General features: G+C 40.3%; 1 protein-coding gene across 2 annotated transcripts in view; it reads right to left on the minus strand.

Moving 5' to 3' along the window:
• Nucleotides 1–681: 681 nt before the first annotated feature.
• ncf4 (neutrophil cytosolic factor 4) overlaps nucleotides 682–22,525 on the minus strand; it is a 38,027-nt gene continuing 16,183 nt past the window's right edge. The window contains 11 exon segments of one of the 2 annotated variants that reach the window (NM_001030521.1): nucleotides 1,039–2,006; nucleotides 5,477–5,542; nucleotides 5,632–5,762; nucleotides 6,936–7,034; nucleotides 7,242–7,290; nucleotides 7,746–7,873; nucleotides 8,429–8,499; nucleotides 8,823–8,976; nucleotides 15,437–15,521; nucleotides 17,184–17,288; nucleotides 18,883–18,992. In NM_001030521.1, coding sequence (NP_001025692.1) covers nucleotides 1,811–2,006; nucleotides 5,477–5,542; nucleotides 5,632–5,762; nucleotides 6,936–7,034; nucleotides 7,242–7,290; nucleotides 7,746–7,873; nucleotides 8,429–8,499; nucleotides 8,823–8,976; nucleotides 15,437–15,521; nucleotides 17,184–17,215 — 1,011 coding nt within the window. In that variant the 5' untranslated portion in view covers nucleotides 17,216–17,288; nucleotides 18,883–18,992 and the 3' untranslated portion in view covers nucleotides 1,039–1,810. 2 annotated transcript variants of the gene reach the window in all.

Below are 22,525 nucleotides of genomic sequence, written 5' to 3' on the forward strand. Positions count from 1 at the left end.
GAAATCAGGTAAGAACACAGTTCAAATGAAACTAAGGTGTCTAAAGAGTAAATCAAAGACATGGTCAATATTCAAGCAATGGCCATGGGCAGTAAGTGGTCACTGTAATCAGGAACCAAATAATCAGGCAGAAAGAGCAAATTATACCACACCCAGGAACTAAGTAAGACTTAAGCAGTCATCGAACCAGGATCCTTAGATTTTTTTATTTCAAATTTGACACCAAACCTCAAAGTAATGACGTCACGCACCTGAGTTCTTCCATATAATAATGACATTGCAGCCATGGCTGTCACCATCTTTGGACTGGAGAATGGTTAAAAGTCTGACAGCTATTTGACTTATATGCCTAGTGCCCAAGTGTGGCTCCCTTGTTTGCAATTTAATTCAGAACTACAGAAGTGTGTCTGGGTAGCCTTCTGTTCACTTAGGATGTCTGAGAAGCCCTTTGGTGTCTCTGTCCTGAACCTGCTCCTGACTTGTTTTGTTGAACCCTTGGACAGCATATTCCAAGAAGGGCCAGTCTGACCGTCTCTGCTTAGATGGTACACAGGATAAAGGCTTCCTTGACTGTACTCTCAATCTCAGTTAAAATACTCCCTATACTCTTGCAATGCCTTAATGCCTAAATTATTTGGAAGGCCGCCGCCGATTGTAGTACAACATCAGAGAACCCAAGGGTAAGAGCCAGTGCTTTATTGGCTGGAATGCCATGTAACAGTGTAAGCATTTTAACTGGATGAGGACTTTTTCTTCTAGGTCTAAGTAAGAATGAAGTACATGAAGCTGCACTATACGGCCCACATACTGTTCTGTATAACAGTGCAAAAGAAGTCTGTTTCCATCAAGACACTAATGCTACAATATGGAGTTCCAATTCAATATTTACAAATGTTATTTAATATTCGTCTGTCCAACAACATGCATTTTATCTATAGTTTTTTAACTGGCCCAGTCATGCAGCTCTGAATAAACTAATTTGCCAGAATGAGAGATTTCGAATTTAGACGAGAAAATCAGGGACCTAAATCACACAAGTGAGAATGGGGATTCCATTTAATAGGAAAGAGATATCTTACAATAAATAGTGAATTACACAATAAAATGTGTGAAGATTGTAAAACACTGATACGTGATGAGTGCTGTTAACACACAGATTTTAGGGTTGCAGCATTGATAGTACAAGAAAAGTGTTAATCACTGGAGGGCACCATTCTGTAAGGCACAATTATAATTACCGACCCCGGGCCAGCACCAGCGGGGTACTATTCTATTGAGCACTGCCATCTTTGTTGTTCTGTTGCGCCAGGGATCCCTTGTGGCTACCCTTGGACGTGTGCATGCACAGTAGACTACAGGTTTGGATTTTACTCTAAGTTCCAATCATTTTCTGCCGGCCATACACACTGCCCAGGGCAGCCACAAGGGATCCCTGGGACAAGAGACAAGTTGGCATATTCTGAATGAGCAATGATCGAATGAGAAAGCAGGGAAAATATTTGTTCCAGCATTTCAGCATCTAATTAACCTGCATTGCATTTATTATTGTGGGTTATTGATTTGGTGGGGTGTTAGAGCTCAGTGGTGCTGATGAATTCTACCATGCCATAGAAGAGAATGGTTTTCGACATTTTAAAGCAGTCAGTAACATTCTGACAAATTGATATACTGATCTGATTTGATAAATGTGCCACATTGTCACTTTCTGTACTGTCAGGAATTTGTTGGGTAACTGAGCTAACTGTTACTGAGATTAACTTCTGGGAACCCTTTCAGATTTGCCCCTAAATTTTTAAGCTTTCAAAATTGCTCATGCCTCAGTCTTGTACGCCTCCAAATCATCCTCATGGGTTACATGCAACTCCCACGGAAAGTAGTTTTTTGCCCGAGGTGGCCGTTTCCCCCGTGTAATGAGAAACTCCATGTCACTGTTGTCCAGCAGCCGGATCAGCTCTCCATCTTTGTCTCTCATATTTAGCGCTACCTCAGCATCAGGAAACTGGTTTCTGCAAGAGAACCTATAGTCAGTATCTGATCAAACAGTGACAGTGTCAGGCATTCCGAAATAGCAACTAAAACTCTATTTTTTATAATTGGGTAGTTTATGTTATTTTATAGATTAAATGCTTGCAGTGTACTTACATGTGTATATGGTATTTGCAGTAAGTGGCATTTTGGCCTGATAATTTCTCCTTGGGAGGTGGGTTAAACTTCTTCATGCCAATTATTTATAAGCAATTTATTTATAAACATGTTATAGTATATTCTAACAAGTCTATCTGATAATATTCTAACAAGCGTTTAACTTGCATTTCATGTTTTGTGTTTTTAATGCGTTCGAAAGCACTGAATATTACCTAGATAATTTGGCTGGAAAAAAGCCAATAGTATACGATGTTAAACACTCCAAATGATCCCCAGTGGATATATACACATACCATACAGAGCTATTGACATACTCACAGTTATAGATATTAATATACTGTACATACACATTCATATCCAAAACTGTTTCTTTTAAGATTACTAAAACCCTGAATATTATGATTGTCCAGGAGTCACCCAAGCCAGTCCTAAAGGTATTAACAGAATCTGCCATCCCAATATCTCCACAACCTCATTGCCCATACTAAACTGTATGTTCAATTGTTCTAAAAGTCTAAAGGGGCGGCCTTTTCTATGTATAAAAATGATCTCCCACTATCTGTCTATAATGTACTTCTCAAGAGTAATCATATCCCCTTGCAAGCATCTTTTTTCCAGAGAAGACAACAATCTATAAATATAAGTCACTACTATTGTCACGCTTGGTATCTTAAAACCCAGAATTAATGCCAAGGTTTCAGAGCTCATGTTTCTGGCAACAGGTCAGTACAGGCAGCGAAACAGCAAAGTTCAATGAACAGGCAAAGGTCAGGAACACTAGATCAGATAGGAAGCGCATCCAGGAACTATACAGGATAGACCAGGTTGGGCAATGGTAAAAAGTTTGTGGCTCCTTTAATATCCCAATTTTGCGTACGCATGTAAGGGTGTGCCCGAGTGAGTGCTAATTCCCTGGCATAGGTTTTAGCTATTGTAGAATGTCTTTTTGCAGATTAGCCTCTAGGTGGCAGGGTTTTGCAAGTTTCGCAAAATTAGGTGTAATGGAGCCTCCAGCCACTAGAGGGAAACAGAGGGCAGAAAGTAGATAAGCAGAGTACCACACCCAATTCGGAGCTTTTTGAGGACAGATTGGCAGGATAGACAGAGAAGGTTTTACAGTGAAAAGCTCTGTGTTTCAGGCAGACAGTTTGTTTAGCATGGGTAGCCCACATCCCAACCAGGAGTTAGATGGCTTAGGAGCCTTGGCTATGCCACAGTAAGGCTTGAAGTGTCAGTGTTGGGAATAGCAGAAAAGGCCCTTGGCAAGGGATGCCACCAGAAAATTCCTGTTCAGAGAAGGGCAGAGGGGCGTTGGAGGAATGCCGGACTGTCAAGCGGACAGGTGGGGAGTGAGCTCCCAGCGGGGGTGACATGGAGGAAAGCTAGTCGGAGTAAAAAGTATGTGAGGGATCCATCTATGGTTGGGGAATTTAGTTGCATTATGGTGTAAACCTATATGTGTTGCCCTGTGAAATTGAATGCTGATATGTACAGTACTGTTGGATGTATGTGACTGGCTGGAAACCTGAATAAATAAATCCATATGTGTCGCCATTCATCTATCTGTGCTACATGCAATGATGTCACAATGCAGCACATCATAACCCACATCAGAAATAAATACGCGTATATCCGGCTTGCGTGCCAGCAAACACAGAGAACGCCAAAGACTTACTAGGTGAGTGGCTGGTGTCCCTGCTGGCGAGGCAGTGGGCGTTACCACCACCTCACCATAGCAACTCTATTCAGCTTGGTACCTAACGACTGCCAACTTTCTTAAACCTTTCTGCATAATCTCTCTGCAAAGCAGCAACATCTTGCATGGACCTCACAGTTTTACACAATTTAGTATCATACTAATTCCACTAACATTGGTCCAATTAGAAAATATTTTGTAATCTATCCTTCAGCCAGTTCTCTATCTAAGTACAAATATTATATTCCAGGCTGATATTCCTTAATTGAATCAGTAACCTTTTGTGCGGTACTGTATGAAATGCTACAGCAAAGTCTAAGTAGATCACATCCACTGCCATCCCAATGTCTAGGTATCTGCTTACCTCCTCATAGGACAATTTGTCTGGAAAAGTCTGTTTTGCATAAACCATGCTGGCACAAATTTATAGTATTGAAATTTATTTCAGCATCTTACCCATTGTTATCCCCTCCAAAAGATTTCCTAGGGCTGATGTCAAACTAACAGGCCTATAGTTTACAGGCTGAGAACAGCGGCACCACATTAGCAATTTACCAGTCTCTCAGTACCATGCCAGACCTCAAGGAATCCTTGAAAATTAGATAAAGTGGTTTGGCAATCTAAGAGCTGAGCTCTTTAATGCACTGGGATGAATACAATCATGTCCTGTTTACTTTTATGTTCTACTCTATTTAGCATTAACCATCAATCTATTTGATCTGTTAAAAAGGAACCCTGTATTAAATGGTTTCTCAGTTATTTTAATTAAAGAAAAATATTTTCTCGGCTTTTTCCCTACTTTCATTAACCACTTTTTCTTTCTCTGATACCAGGGATCCCACACTTTGTTGCTCATTTTGTGTATGTATATACAGTATGTATATATTCACTCTTCACTGCAATGGCAATTTCATTATCTATTTTAGCTTGACTGTTTTTTACATGCTTCATTGCCCTCCTTGTACTAAGGTTCCTATTCGTCCCTGTTTCAAGGGGATCGCACCTCCTTGTACTAAGGTTCCTATTCGTCCCTGTTTCAAGGGGATCGCACCTCCTTGTACTAAGGTTCCTATTCGTCCCTGTTTCAAGGGGATCGCACCTCCTTGTACTAAGGTTCCTATCCGTCCCTGTTTCACGGGGATCGCACCTGTTTCAGGAACTTGGTCCCAGTGGAAAAATGCACAAATGTAAGTGTAAAAGAAAACTGACAAACTTCTAAAACCACAAAGTAAAGAAAGATCTTACACTTTTAAAACTACAGCTGCCATTAACATCTACATGAACTCGGCAGCTTTTTCTTTTGTCACAGTTTTGTCGCATAATAAATGGCGAAAAAATAAACTTTTTTCCCTCAACAAAATCATATTTTTGCGCAAAAAAATATGAATCGTGAAAAACACAGGACCTTTAGCAAATGCCCCTTTAGTGTCTTAGTCACTCCCTTAGAGAGTTGTCTGCTACATATTCTCAGAGGAGACCATGTTATGACCCAAAATTCTTACCCACACTAGTGATTCCATTCGAATCCCACGGCCCTACCTTCTCTGGTTTGATGGTACATGTATATTGTGTGACTCCAGTCAGTTTATCATAAATGGAGATTATTTTAGATGAAATAAAAGGCATGAGATATACCTGATTAAGTCTAGCAGCTCTTTATAAGAGGGGCATTTCCCCACATCTTCCTCTAAAGAAATGTCTCTGTGAAAAAAATGTACGTAAATTACCGTATATAAAAACATATTGTAGGTAAAGGAGGAAGATAATGAAGATTTTACAGAGCCCATTACCTGATCAGGCATCTGTCATGGTCATGAAAATAGCAACGCAGCAAGCTGACCTGATACAGCAATTCTGGGAGATTCTTGATTATTCTCACAAATGATGCTGGGAAAATACCTGTCCTGTTACCCACAGTCCCCTGGCACAGAATAAGCACATACCTGAGTTAAGTACATAAGCACAAGTACTTACATGTATACAAATTCATATGGTCTTTCCATACTCACAGTTAACCATATGAATAGGTAAGTGAAAAAGGTTATACTGTATATGTAGATGTGCAGAAGCAGGGAGATAATATGAACCTTTTTTAATCTTATCTTTGTGTATAGCCTGGCCAAGTTTGCATCTTCACATAGTACAGGTATAGGACCCGTTATCCAGAATGCTCAGGACCAAGGGTATTCCGGATAAGGAGTCTTTCTGTAATTTGGATCTCCATACCTTAAGTCTACTAAAATAAAATATTATAAATAATAATATAAAATATTATTTAAACCCAATAGGCTTGTTTTGCATCCAATTAGGATTATTTACAGTATATCTTAGTTGGCATCAATTACAAGGTACTGTTTTATTACTAGAGAGAAAAAGGAAATCCGTTTTAAAATTCTCAATTATTTGATTATAATGGAGTCTATGGGAGACAGGCTTTCTGTAATGGATTTCTGGATAATGGGTTTCCGCATAAGGGATCCCATACCTGTATGCTGTAACTGTGCAAGCTGGCCCTTTCAGTGGAGAAATAACATGATGGAAAGTTGACTGAAACAAGTAGTATACACCCGTGTTCATGGAAAAAAAATAGCTGTGACAGCTGGTGGGGCCAGATAAATTTTAGACCCGGAGGGAAGACAGCAATATTTGGGCTGGTAGCAATTACAAGTTGTCCAGAGGGGGGTAGTTTAATCAATTAGTTGGACAAGGATAGACTTATAATGATAGCCCTGGAGCCCTGATACATCACTACGTAGGTAGTCTGTGGGCTTTCACTCTGACTGGTTCCTTACCCATACACCCACACCAACCTGTAGTCCAGGGCTACTCACTGCAGCTGGAGCACAAGGAAGGATAACAAGTCAGCTCCAGAACTGAAAGAATTGGGGGACATCTGGGACATTATCTCTACAAAGCCACTGTGCCTGGCATCAGTACAGTAGAGATGTACAATATTTCTGAAACCTAATCCATTATTATTCCTGAGCCATGATTGACACATAGACAGCTTCTGATGCAATAAACTATAAAAAAGACTAAAAAAGATTAGGTGAATATTTACATTGACCAGAGGTAGATTTGATGCCACTCTTACCTCCAGCCATTCTCTGTTGACCCAACTCAAGAGATATATAAGGTCACCACACTTTAGATTTAGCTCCATAGGTGCATTCCCCTTAAAATCAAATAGCGCCTGACAATAGAATAGACACAAATGTGAAAAGATATTAATGCATACACAGAGAACAGTTGTGCACTTTCAGTTTAATTATAAGATATATGTGACTAATTATGTTTTACTACCTTCTTCTTTTCATTTCAGTATTTATGGAAACCGAGGAGTGTGCCCATAAACATGACTTTTATCACACAAACAGCGAGAAATAAGGGATATTCCTACCTCTGCTCTTGGTCTGTCTACATCAGAGATGGGTTGGGAGTCTTTTTTGCTGGGAAAAAAATGCAGTAAGCAGAAATCATTAGAAAACAAAAAGTGTCATGACAAATCATGGGAAAATATCTATTTTGCTAATAGTAAAATATCATCTAACATGGGTAATTACATAAAAGTGTTATGTACGTTAGTACGTTAAATTACGTTAGAACTCAATAGAAATGATGACCGGCAGAAAACAGAAAATTTGCTTTGCATAAACCATCTACTCTGTCACCTTTCATGCAAAATTGATAGATATCAAAGCAATTCCTTCTCTTACCACCATCTGTATGGGAGATTATTTAATGATCTGAATCATTAACGTTTCATCTCATCAACAGATATTAGTCAAGAAATATAAGTATTTGGCCCAGAATGTAAGGATGATAGGTCAGTTCATAAAATATTTGATGGGTCTAACCACAAGCATAGGACAATAGCTAACCTATAACTCGTACATTAACTTACAGTTTGCGTGTCTGGGGACGTAGTCTCCGCAGGGCTCGGGGGATCCCCTCGCTATCAGATAATGTCTGGTAGTAAAACATCCGCAGATCTTCATCCAATAAGAGCCAAGTAGGAGAGTTCAATAACCCCTAAAAGAAAGCATATTCTATGAGTGAAAGCCCATGTATTATCTCATTTCTGATGGAAGATAGGTGAAAATGGGTTGGAAGATAATGAGCGCTATAGTTATAGTTATAGATCTATTATCCCAAGTGCTTGGGATCCAGCTTTAATGGACAAGGGTTTTTTTCTGCAGTGAAGCACCACAGCACATGTGTTTATTCCTTAGAGAAACTCAGACAACATGGACTTATGTTGGGTTATTGAAAATTGTTTACATCGTTCATGTATAGTTTATAGTCTTATAAAAGCAATAAGAGACAAAGAGCTGAAAACTGCTGATTTAAACAACACATTTTAGTAAATGGTATGGCTGGGTTTTAAAGTATTCTGTGTAACTAGGGTTCCAGATAATAGATCCCATAGCTGTTGTAAATACAAAAGTGTATAACAAAGTACACTGTAAAACTATGCAATGTTGCAAAAATACCTTGGGTAATGATGAGCGGTAAAATGATGAACAGTAAGCAAATATAACCGGTACTAAGGGAGATCACGAATGGAATGCAGCAGGAATACCATACCTTCATGTAGCCATTAAGAAGGGGGATGCGAGTCTCTGCAATGTCTTTCTTGTTTCCAACAAAAATCTTTGCTGCAGGACACAGACATGAATTTATTGAGTTGTACCCCCCATGGGTGCACAGAGGAAAATGTGTAACAAATTGTGTCAGGTTGTTCTACTTTTATCTGAGAGTCTCAATAGATGGAGGGATGGAGGCTCATCCCTAAGTCCTTGAACAGGCAGAACACAACAGAGGTCATTGTGAAGGTACCAGAAAGTAGAGGCTACAGACATTCCACCATTGGGCAGAAGGGGAGAAAGTTTCCCTGCCCCCTGTAGTTAATATTCCCCTAAGGCTAGAGACTGCAGGAAACATCAACATGACAGTCAAGAAGTGGAACAGTGATACTCACGCGGCAGTTCCGGAAGGGTGCAGATGTACGGGGCAATGCCATTGTCAGGCCCATAGTTTTCTTCAAGCTTTGCGTGCAGAGTGAAGAATTGGCTGTACCGCCGGTATATAAAATACTTACTGCTGCCTTTCGTTTTTACTTCAATTACAAATGTCTGACAAAGGAGAAGGGACATCGTATTGAAAGCATAGCAATGGGCAGATTTGTCACGGGGAGTGATCAGTGGGGTCAATCAGACATATAAACAAATAAACATAGCCCACATATGTAATAAAAGGCAGTAAGTTTGCCAAGGAGCTGTAACCAATAGCAACCAATAAGATGTTTGCTTTTAAACAGGTGACCGGTAAATGCTTCCTGCTGATTGGTTGCAATGGAAACTGCTCCTGGGCAAGTGCCTTTTATTACACAACCCCCTAATATATAGCAATTAACTATACAGTAGGATAAGGGGGCAGCTGTAATAAGTAGCTTTAAAAGGTTTATTAGGAGGTTTAGGGAAATGTGGAAAAGCCCAATCAGTTGCAAAGCTGAAGGGGTGTTACAGTAAAAGCTTCATCTGATAGCAGGCCTGCACTGGGATTCAAAATAGACCCTGGCATTTCAAGTACACAGAGGCCCAAACTGCCTCCCCCACCAACCCAATAAATAGTGAGTGTCTGTGGCATCTTACAGCAGCCCCTCTGGCATTTGCCAGAACCCACAGGTTGTCAGTCCAGCCTGCCTTGTAGTAATCACCATCCCAAATTTCAGACTTGATTTACTGGTGACTTGGGTTCCTTCTGCTTCTGGGCCCATGTCCAAGCACTGTACATGTAATTGATAGATATGGAAATCACTCTCTTGCACCCCTTAGTGCTCTTGCACCTCTGCCCAGATGGGTAATAAATGCCATCCATTCTTACTTTGAGAAAATGGAAGTAATAAAATAAGCATTATGGAACAGCTGAAGCTAAAATGGGATTATATGTATCAGATCAAAATGAGCAATATAAAGAGCAGTTGCAATGTTGTTTAGTGCAACAGTTCTCATAAACTGTACACTTGCCACAGGGCTAGTATTTTACCTGTCCAACCAGTAAATTCGTCACTTGGTGCTGGTGTTATAAGTGGTTAAGGGAAATATGAAAGGCCCATATTTAGTTCCAGAAAAGGTGGCAACCTTAATTACATGGCAAAGGGGACTATTGAATGGTGTTTATCATATTCTAAGAGAGTGTTTCATGTGAATTAAGTGTTTGGTAGGCGTTTAAAAAAAGGAGTTTGTTACTCTGTTACTCCGCTGTTGCTCTGTTACTCTATTACCCTGATACTCCATTGTTACTCTGGTGCTCTGTTATTGCTCTGTTACTCTGGTACTCTTTTACTCCGATGTTACTCTGGTACTCTGTTGTTGCTCCATTGTTACTCTCTACTCCATTGTTACTCTGTCACCCTGGTATTCTGTTGTTACCCTGTTCTTTCTCTGTTACTCCGCTGTTACTCTGACACCCTGTTGTTACTCTGGTACTCTGTTGTTGCTCCGTTGTTACTCTGTTACTCCATTGTTGCTCTGTCACTCTGGTACTCTGTTCTTGCTCTGTTACACCGCTGTTACACTGGCACCCTGATACTCTGTTACTCCATTGTTACTCTTGTACAATTGTTACTCTCTCTATTGTTGCTCTCTTACTCTGGTGTTACTCTGGCATGCCACTGTTAATTTGATGCTCTGTTGTTACTCTGTTACTCTGTTGTTACTCTTATACTCATTCTGTTACCCTGATACTTTATTGCTTTGATACTCTATTGTTACTCTGTTGTTGCTCTGCTACTCAGTTCTTAGCTGTTACTCCATTGGTACTCTGATGTTCTGTTATTGTGATACTCTGTTGTTACTCTCACACTCTGGTACTCCCTTTTTACTCTGTTGCTCCGTTGGTACTCTGTTACTCCATTGCTCTGATACTATGCTGTTACTCTGGTACACTGTTACCCTTACTCTAATACTCCTTTTTACTCTGTTACTCTGATGCTCTGTTGTTACTCTGTTGCACCACTGTGCTCTTTTACTCTGATACTGTGTTACTCTGTTGTTACTCTGGTATTCTGTTGTTACTCTGTTACTCCATTGTTACTCTGGCACTCTGGTGCTCTGTTACTCTGCTGTTGGTCTGATACTATTTTGTTACTCTGGTACTCCGTTGTTGCTCTGGTATTCTGTTACTCTGATACTCGATTGCTCTGATACTCAATTGTTACTCTGGTACTCTGTTGGTACTCTGGTACTCTGTTGTTGCTCTGGAACTCCGTTGTTACTTTGATGCTCCGTTGTTGCTGTCACTCTGGTATTCTGTTACCCTGATACTTTATTGCTTTGATACTCTATTGTTACTCTGGTATTCTGTTACTCTGCTGTTATTCCATTGTTGCTCTGGTACTCTGTTGTTACTCTGTTGTTGCTCTGTAAATCTGTTGCTACGCTGATACTCAGTTGTTACTCTGGTACTCTGATACTCTGCTGTTGCTCTATTACTCTGTTATTACTCTGGTACTCAGCTGTTACTCTGGTACTCTACTACTCCGTTATTACTCTGGTACTCTGTTGTTGCTCTCTTACTCTGTTACTCTGGTGCTACTCTGATACGCCGCTGTTACTTTGATGCTCTGTTGTTACTCTCATACTCTGTTGTTGCTCTGATACTTTGTTGTTGCTCTGTTACTCCGCTGTTGCTCTGTTACTCTGATACTCTTATAATCTATTACTCTGACATTCCATTGTAACTCTGATACTCTGTTGTTACTCTTTTACTGCTCTGTTACACTATTACGCTGATACTCTGTTGTTCCTCTGGTATTCTGTTGTTACTCCGGTACCCTGTTACTCTGATACACCATTATTTCCCTGTTATTCCGTTGTTACTCTGATACTCTGTTGTTACTCTCTTACTACGTTGTTGTTGTTCTGATACTCTGTTGTAACTCTGTTACTCGGTTGTTGCTCTGTTAGTCTGATACTCTATTACTTCAGTACTCTGACATTCTGTTGTTACGGTGATACTCTGCTGTTGCTCTGTTGCTCCGTTGTTACTCTAATACTGTTTTTACCCTGTTACTCTGATGCTCTGCCGGTATTCCATTGTTACTCTGGGACTCTGGTTCTCCGTTGTTACTCTAATACTCTGTTGTTACTCCATTACTACTCTGGTAGTCTGTTGCTACTCTGATACTCCATTGGTACGCTGGTACTCCGTGTTTACTCTGGAACTCTGTTGTTACTCTGATACTCTGTTACTCCACTGTTACTCTGGTGCCCTGATACTTTGATACTCTGTTGTTACGCCATTGTTACTCTAACACTCCATTATTACTCTCTTACTCTTACTCTGGTGTTTCTCTGATACTCCACTGTTACTTTGATGCTCTGTTGTTACTCTGTTACTCTGTTGTTGTTCTGCAGTTATAACTCTGTTGCTCTGATACTCTGTTGTTACTCTGATACTCGGTTACTCAGTTGTTACATCGGTGCTTGGTTACTCTGGTGCTCGGCTGCTACTCTGTTACTCCATTGTTACTCTGGTACTTGGTTGTTACTCTTATAGTCTGTTGCTACTCTGATACTCTGTTCTTGCTCTGTTACTCCGTTGTTACTCTGGTACTCTGATCCTCTTTTACTCTGATACTCTGTTGTTGCTCTGGTACTCTGGTACGCCGTTAATACTCTGTTACTCTGCAGTTGCGCCATTGTCACTCTGTTGTTCCGTTGCCACTCTGTTACTCTGGTGTCACTCTGTTACTCGGGTGTTACTCTGGTACTCTGATGCTCTATTGCTCTGATACTATGTTGCTACTCTGGTCATCTGTTCCACTTACTCTGATACTCTGTTGCTATGTTACTCTGTTTTTACTCTGTTACTCGGTTGTTACTCTGATACCCTGTTGTTACTCTGTTACTCTGTTGTTACTCTAAAACTCTGTTGTCATTCTAAAACTCTGTTGTTACTGTGGTACTCTGTCGTTACCCTGTTACTGTGCTATTCTGCTGTCACTCTGTTACTCCACTGTTACTCTGATACTCTGTTGTTACTATGTTACTACATTGCTGTCCTGTTACTCTGGTACTCTGATACTCTACAGTTACTCTGTTACTCCGTTGTTACTCTGGTACTCTAGTACTGTGTTGTTGCTCTGGTGCTCTGTTGTTACCCCATTGTAACTATTACTCCAGTGTCACCCTGTTGTCACTCTGTTACTCCGGTGTTACTCTGGTACTCTGTTACTCTGATGCTCTATTGCTCTGATACTATGTTGTTACTCTGGTAATCTGTTCCACTTACTCTGATACTCAGTTGCTATGTTACTCTGTTTTTACTCTGTTACTCTGATACTCTGCTGTTGCTCTGATACCCTGTTGTTACTCTGTTACTCCATTGTTACTCTAAAACACTGTTGTCATTCTAAAACTCTGTTGTTACTGTGTTACTCCGTCGCCACTCTGTTACTCTGATATTTTGCTGTTACTCTGTTACTCCGCTGTTACTATGTTACTCCACTGTTACTATGTTACTCCATTGCTGTTCTGGTACTCTGTTACTCCGATACTCTGCAGTTACTCTGATACTCCGTTGTTACTCTGGCACTCTGTTACTCTGTTACTCTATTTTTACTCTATTACTCTGGTACTCGGAAACTCTGTTGGTACTCTAATACGCTGTTGTTTCTCTATTGTCACTCTGGCAGTCTGTTACTCTGGTTCACTGTTGTTACTCTGGTACTCTTTTCTCAAAGCACTGGGGAATAAAAAATAACTATTGGCACATTCTAGAAAACATTTATTTCGTTACTTATCAAATTCATAAAATAGTTATAATAAAAAAAGAATTTTCAGTTGCATAGTGGGGCACTGCTATAGAGAGAATCATGCCTTTTCTGACAACAGATGGTAGAGAATCTGTAATAAAGTATTAATAATTTACAGAGTCCTCCCCAAACTCCAAAATATTGCTGAATATTAAGACAATGCAGCTGCTGTATTATATTAATACATATTCTTTTGGCATGAATATACCCCATCTCTGCCATACAACACACACATCACTACATGAATGTTCTTCTTATGGAGACTAGTCCAGGCTTATGGAGGGAAATTAATGTCATAGATCTTCATCCTTGAGGGTACAGGGATATGAATTAGCTGAAATGACTACATGGGTTGGTCACAGAAACCACAGAACTAAAGATTCAACCTGAAGAATTTTTTTTTTTAAAAACCAGTAAAAAAAATGAATGTCCAATTTCTTTTTTACTAGTTATTAAATATGGTATTCGGAAGCCCTCAAACAGAAGTGACCTATTGAGCATGTTTGCTGGAAGAGATACATTCTCCTCCCTATAAAGTGAATTCACAAAGGTACATTTAAATGTGTTATTGCAAAAAACCCTCAATTTTATCTACAGTTATAGAGTTTTTATACCATCTTCACAGATGCCAGTATTTTTAGGAAGCCATCCTGAATTAACCCTCCTGCCCCTCACCTGGTCACCTGCAATTACTGTACCATCATCCATTTTATTGAAATATATAAAATAATTACCCAAAATCCTCACGCTAAGTAGAGCAGAAAGGAAAATTGGGGTGCAGGAATGGGCAGGACAGAAGGAGACAAGGTGCACCCAGATCATTTGCATCCATGTTGGCATCCTTGCATCCTACATCATTGTTTAGCAAACTCAGTACTTTTGAAAGTATGTGTCCTGTGTCCACAGTTTAATACAATTATAGGATCTATTATCCAGAATGCTTGGGACCTGGCATTTTCCACAAATGAACCCAATAGGATTGTTTTGCCCCCAATATGGGTTCATGCAGCTTAGTTACCATCAAGTCCAAGGTTCTGCTTTATTATTACAGAGAAATGGCAATTATTAAAGAACAATCAGAAATAATTGCTTCAAATGTAGGGTGTACCATGCGTCTCTGAGCGCAGGGGATCTACCCCATTTCAAAGCTGCTGTCCCTGAGCCAATTTCTCCCCATTGGCAGTCCCATTTATAGCTGAAGGCCCTGTGAATCCCCTGGATCGTCGGACATTCAGACAACTTAGCAGGTCCTTCGGCACAAAGGACTTCACTAAGCAAATTGGCCAATTAGGAGCCAGGAGCAGCACCACATTTAATACCCTGTAAAACGTTACGTGCCTCCCTGATTGGCCAATTGTGCCACAATTTTATTCTAATAATCTTTATTACTCCTTGCGCCACCTTTCTGATTTCAGCCACCTGTAAAATCTGTCCCCACCCATAGAACTACTGACTAGTGTGACCAGATCGCTTGAAAATTTAGGAACACGTTTAGAAAATATAGCCAACAGGACCACTCTGGTTGCAGTTAAATTTAAATTACACATACCATTATGGATTTTATATTTAACAGCATCAATCATGGGGTGAGACCAAATGGAGCAACAGAAGGCAATCGGTTTTGTGGAATAACAGATAGAAAAATTGTTAGTGGTACAAAGAGAAACAGTGGGAAGTTATGCGCTTTGGGGCACAGATTCTCATTAACACATGAAATTATTACTGTGGCTAATGATGCTGTATTGTCATGGAGACATGGAAATGGATGAACTCACATAGTACAAAGAGAAGCCTCTCCTTTCCTCCACGTCTGCAATATGAGCAAATACAGGAACGTCTTCTGGTAACTGCTCAAAATCACTAGGAAACAAAGAGAACATTGAACAAACACAGTAATATTAGATTAGATCAATTCAGATTAATAAAGGGGTTGACCGCCTTTAAATTATCTTTTAGTATGGCATAGACAGTGATATTCTGAGACAATTTGCAATTGGTTTTCATTTTTTATGTTATTATCAGTTATTATCAGTTAGCTTTTTGTTTTGCAGCTCTTCAGCATTGAATTTCATCAGATTGTAAGAAAAACATTATTTATCAGCCATACAGAAGCATCTGAATAATGCCAGTGTAGCATTTTTTATCATTATATACAGAACATATAGCAGCATCTTCAGCACCTACACCTCCATCTACTGTAAATCAAACACCATGTGTTGGGATATTGGCGCAAGTGAGCTGTGACCTTTATACATGCCATTGACCACCTGTTAAACCCAGGGCTCCATCTGCGCAGTTTTTTAACTGACTGAATAGCACGCAAATGGATGGCATCTAAGCAAGAACCCCCATGATGCCCGTTCTGATATGAATTATGAGTGAGATGTACAATAGACACAAATTTCTGTGCCAATGTTATCACATTGCTTTTGGTATATGATATACAGGTATGGGACCCCTTATCCAGAAACCCATTATCCAGAAAATTCAGAATTATGGAAAGGCCATCTCCCATAGACTCCACTTTAATCAAATAATTCACATTCTTGAAATTTTTTTTCTTTTTTGTCTCTATTATGACAGTTGCTTTTATTTGATCCCCACTAAGATATAATTAATCCTTATTGGAGCCAAAACAGTCCTATTGAATTTAATTATTGTTTAAATAATTTGTAAGTAGGCTTAAGGTATGGAGATCTGAATTACAATAAGATCCCTTATCCGGAAAACCACAGATCCCAAGTATTCTGGGTCCGATAGCAGTGACCAGAGCTCCCCAAGCATTCTGGGAATAGTCAAGTAAAAACCCATAATAGTTATTGCTTCTGCATACTGGTGTCAGACCCTGTGATATATTAAAACTTTTTAAACAGGGGGCCAGTTCATGGTCCCTTAGACTGTTGGGGTCCTCAAACTACGCCCCCCCCCGCGCGCGCGCGCGCTCCCTGCTACATTACCAAACTACGCCCGCTCCTGCTGCATGCTCAAACTATGGTCCGATACCCGCTGCGTTCTTTTGCTCCCCGCTGAGTTCCCCCGCAACCTGTTCCCCCGCTCCCCACTGCATCCTCCTGCTCCCTGCTGTGTCCTGGCGTCACGTCACCCCAATGAGGCAGACAGGTAGTAGCCAGGATTGAGGACGCAGCAGGGACCAGGTAAATTACCTAGGGGGGGGCAGATCCGGCCCGCAGGCTGTAGTTTGAGAATCTCTGTTTTAGAACCTCAGCATGAAGTCTAGATTTGCTCAGCACCTATTCTACCTAAATCTAAAAAACCCTAGTGGTGAGTCTCACTGTGTAGGATATTTCATGGAAATGGAACATTTTAACAGAAAATGTTGTTTCTTTCCCAGAATGGTCACAGTTTTGCTTGAAAAGAATTAGAGGCTTTGGTCACTTGATCGTGTGATTATACTTTACCCGAGGACGCAGCTAAATATTGCAATTGGCAGATGATAAGGTGCTATATATTGTGGTCACGGTCGCCATGATAATTCACTTGTCGTACAGTTGTGTAACTTACCTTTCATCCCTCAGCTGGCGTGGAAGGGACATTGTCAGATTCTCTGGACTGGAGAGGAAATGCTTTTAAAGTCCTGCTTCCTGGCAGCCAGTTATTGGCACCCACCTGAGCCAAGACATGGGCAAACGTCATTACCTTCTATTTTCTTTCATAAAATGGGAAAAAACACTTAGGAGCACATTTACTAAAACTCTAACATTTCTCATATCTTTATTTTTAAAAAATTAACCAAACTCATTTCCACAAACGTCTGACATTTACTAAAAAATCCTAACGGAAAAGTCCACATGGGAAACAGTTGCAAAAACTGCAACCTTCTCGTATTGTTGCATTAAGTGTTGCAAAAAAAACAGCATCTGAAACCTCTAAAGTAATTTTAGCTCCTGTTTTGCGGAAAAACCCGCCAATGGCAAAACGTGGAAAATTCGCTATGAATCCATGCCTGGCGAAAAATTTTGCTCATCACTAAGCACCATATACTTCATGGCATACAAGATATTTAGGGGTATATTTATCATGCTGTGTAAAAAGTGGAGTGAAGCATTACCGACGATGTTGCCCAGGGCAACCAATCAACAATTAGATTTCAACAGTTAGAAAACCAAAGTAAAGCATCTGATTGGCTGCTATGAGCAACATCACTGGTAATGTTTCACTCCACTTTTTACACAGCATGATAAATTTACCCCTAAGTGTCCATGTCTATCTTCAACACCCACAATTATAGTTCCGTGCCAGATTTCATTCAAAATGGACACTCAGACAGTAACTGGAGCCAGGGAGTAACAGAGATGTGATCCCATAATTCTGTGCTTTGCTCATTATAAGGTTTCTAGTAATAGCACCTTTGTCTGATCTGTGATATTACCCATAGTCATTAGTCTGAGCAGATAATACAAGTCAAGTCATATCTACAGAATGCTGAGCCTACAGGAAGCTGAAAAAGTCCCTGTAAGTTTATAGTTATAGGGCTGCCTCTGTCTGCAAATCTGTCAACTGGGTCCAACAGAATGGAGTATTAGTAATGTGACTGCAAGTTTACCCCAGTGTGCATTAGCAAATAAGCACCAACATGTCTACAGTGTGCTCAGATATATCAATTATAGCATTCTCTCTATCTGCATTTTTTTAGCTTCACAGACACATTCCAATCACACCTGCAATAAACTGCTACAGAGACAGTCTGACCCCACTAGCAAGAACCTGCTACAGAGACAGTCTGACCCCACTAGCAAGAACCTGCTACAGAGACAGTCTGACCCCACTAGCAAGAACCTGCTACAGAGACAGTCTGACCCCACTAGCAAGAACCTGCTACAGAGACAGTCTGACCCCACAAGCAAAAACCTGCTAAGGAGACGGCCTGATACCACCACTAAAAAGCTGCCACAGAGACAGCCTGACCCCACTAGCAAGAACCTGCTACGGAGACAGCCTGATCCCACTGGCAGTAACAAATCACATAGAGAGTGTGATGCCATCACCAATGACCTGCCACAGAGAAAGTCCAGTCCAGATTCAACCAGCAATAAACTTCCATAAAGACCTTTGATCCCACCAGCAATGACCTGACATAGAGGCAGTCTGATACTTCCAGCATTAAACAGACACAGAAATACTCTGATACCGCTAGACCGATAAAGTCCCACTATAATGTTTAGCCCTTTAAAAAAAACATCTGTATGCCCAGTAATCTAACCTGTGACAAAACGATAAGTGCCAGCGCCAAAGAGTCAGAGAGTGTAATGTGGATATGATGGGTGCAATTCCCTGTAACTCAAAGCTCCTGTTGTGGCTTCCGTGGCTCCGTAATGACATACTGTACTTTTGCTGTTTCTTCACAAAGGGGAAGTTGAATTATGAAAAGCAGAAGGAGAGGAGCAGGAAGTGGTGACAGTTAGAGCTAGCCAATTAGGCTCAGGCGGCTACGACGTGACATGAAAATGCTATATTTCAGTTTCATTACAAATAAAAGCAGTGACAGGGTTATTTATATATATTTATATACGTCTCTTGTAGAGTGCCAAAGCAACCAATACAGTTCCAGTTCAAGCATACTAAATATAGCAGAAATGAAATGCTGTTCAGTACTGGAGTTTTATGTTATTTTTGGGAAAATTAAGTTGAGTTTTTACAGCCAATGAAAGTGAGAAGACAACTGTGTTTGGCAGATGGTTTGTTCAGACACGACTCAATTTCACATTTTCTTATTAGTAGTAGAGATCAGTTAGTGGCAAAAGGCAAGTGAGGGTAAAGGAGAGTCAAGGTGAGGCAGATACAAGGTTGAAAGAGGGGGCATAGGGCAGGCAGAGTATGGCACACACAGGCAGCATATGGCAGGCAGAGTATGGCACACACAGGCAGCATAGGGCAGGCAGAGTATGGCACACACAGGCAGCATAGGGCAGGCAGAGTATGGCACACACAGGCAGCATAGGGCAGGCAGAGTATGGTACACACAGGCAGCATAGGGCAGGCAGAGCATGGCACACACAGGCAGCATAGGGCAGGCAGAGCATGGCACACACAGGCAGCATAGGGCAGGCAGAGTAATGCACACACAGGCAGCATAGGGCAGGCAGAGTATGGCACACACAGATCTGAGGTGTGAACAATAGAGGGGCTTACATATGTGAACAATACAGGGTCTTACTGCCTGAATCTGAGGTGTGAACAATGCAGGGGCCAGTTAATCTCAGTACTGATACCATTTAAAGCTTATGCAAAGGTAAGCAGTCAGAGCAGCCAGACAGATGGGGGGCACACAGGGGGCCGCCAGTTGGGCAGCCCTGCATTATATCATTCCCATCAGTCCCTGCCCCAGAGGAGCTTACAATCTAAGGTCCCCATCACATTCACACACTAGGTTCAGTTTCATCAGTAGCCAATTAATCTACCTATATGTTTTTGGAGTGTGGGAGCAAACTGGTAGAAATACAAACATACAGACATGACCTTTAGTTTCAAATCATTTCCCTCCACTCTATCCCCAGCAGGATAGGGACAGAAGGTGCAAATATCAAAAAGAGATTATGGAAAAAAAGTATTTAAAGGGGATGTGCACCTGATAATAACATTTTGTCTAATGAAAGACAATATAATTCCAAGCAATTGTCCAATAAGCATTCATTCATTATTTATTCATTATTTGTAAATGTAATTAGAAAGTAAAGCTGCTACGTATATAACTATAGGAATGGGCTGCTATTTTTAGCAGATAAACATTGTAATAACATTATGCCTAAAACCACTGGGCAAAACTATGCAGCCCATAGTAATATTAGCTTGCTGTTTGATGCCCTGAAAAGATTAAATGGAAGCTGTAACAGACATCTATTTTATGTTGCGAATGAGCAACATATGGCCTGAAATGTCTAACTCCTAATGTAAATCATAAAGACGCAAGCTGCCTACCAGAGCTGGGGCTCCGCCAGCAGTGCCATTATGCAAACACATTCCCAGGTCTGTATTACACAAACACATGTGCCCATTTGCAAAATATCACTATTGCATTATTCATGCCAGTGGCCAATAGCAGTGAGCCAGTCCCACAAAACCTTATGTTTCACACATTATATTATCCCCGCTATTAACCATTTAATATCAATTTATCGGTGAGGGCAAATAAATAGTAGTAAATTTTGTATTCATAATCTTCTTTCTATTAAACCTCAGTTATTTTTAGTTTTCTAACCAGTCTTGGTTCAATGGGATAATGTCATAACTGTATTTGCTCCTTTTGCAACCTTTCAATTTTTTGCTTTGAGACAGCAGAGAAGTAAATGCTGCCTGCTAAATGGTTGCTCTGGGTTACAGGAATGGTTTGTAGTGTGATCTAAGTATCCCATGTGAACGTGTAAAGGAAAACCAATGCAACACTATTCATACATTTCCCTGGATCCTATATATTCTGGTAGTACAGTCAGGAATTACAAAAGGATGCACTGGGGCCCAGCGACCTTGCTGGTCCCATGGATCTCATGGAAGCCCAAATAATTACACAAATATAATTATTATTATTATTATTATTAACATTTATTTATAAAGCGCCAACATATTCCGCATCGCTGTACAATAAGTGGGTTTCATACATTGGACATACAGAGTAACATATAAAGCAATCAATAACCGATACAAGAGGTGAAGAGGGCCCTGCCCAAAAGAGCTTACAATCTACAAATAATTCCAATTCACCATAGACTTTTACTGTTAACTATAGAATGCATTATAGAATACATAGCAAGACAAGGGCGGGTGGACAGTTGCAATTTTCAACCAGGGCCCTAGTTCCATATTGATGCCACTGGGTATAGTTGGGGAAAGAGAAAAATCACCCGTACTCAGCAATCACCTATAGACAGATACACAGGGAAATCACATTCTATCTACCCTTTCGTTCATGCCTTGATTTTGTCTTCATTTATGTCTTGAATTCATCTCAAAAACTCAACTCTAGAACTAGACTGAATTTCAAAAATACAACTCCGATTGATTCTACACAACCTCGCCAGCTATTAGCTGCTGATTATTTTATAATCAAGTTTTCTAGTTATTTGCGCTTACAAGTTACATTTACAAAACATAGCAACTGCATTTTTTTATACCGAGGAAACACTACATCACAGCGAAAACTTCAATTTGAATGTTGATAAATCGTGGAGGCAGATTTACTAAAACTTGAATTTTCTAATTTTTTTTTAATTCAAATAAACTCATTTCCACAAATGTCTGACATGTATCAAAATAATGGAACTGAAAAAGCATGTACAGGGAATACAGTAAGTTTTGGAAAAGTCACGAAAACTGCCTGATAACTGCGACTTTTTCGTATAGGTGCACAAAAAGGAGGGACATCTGGCAATAACTTCTACATAATCTTGCCAAGTTTTAGATGGCGTATTTTCGGATTCAGAATTGTCGCAGTTTTGTTGCATAGTAAATCTTAGAAAAGTTGCAACTTTTATTCATCGACTTTAAGCACAAAAACAATGTGGGCATTAGTAGTACTGTAGATGTATTGTGTGTGTGTGCGTTTCCTAAACCATTCCAGCATTGCATCACTTCCCATTGCACAGGCTTTCTCAATAAACTTTCCTAGAAAGGGATGATTTCACACTGGCACGTAGCTACAGTTAGCTCATGTAACATGCTCATCCGTTTATGGCTGCTTTATATACTATAGAGTGCCACTCTGCAGTAGAAACAATGCAAAAATCCATGTGAAAACGTTCAAGGAGGTTGGAAATTTCCTCCCTGCCTTTTATAAAGCCCTCATATCCATACATACAGATGGACCAACATGCTTGCTACCGCCAGTCAATGAGGATTGGGTCCAGGCAGCA

This window comes from Xenopus tropicalis, chromosome 4, assembly GCF_000004195.4.
Source record: "Xenopus tropicalis strain Nigerian chromosome 4, UCB_Xtro_10.0, whole genome shotgun sequence".
Taxonomy (NCBI): Eukaryota; Metazoa; Chordata; class Amphibia; order Anura; family Pipidae; genus Xenopus; species Xenopus tropicalis.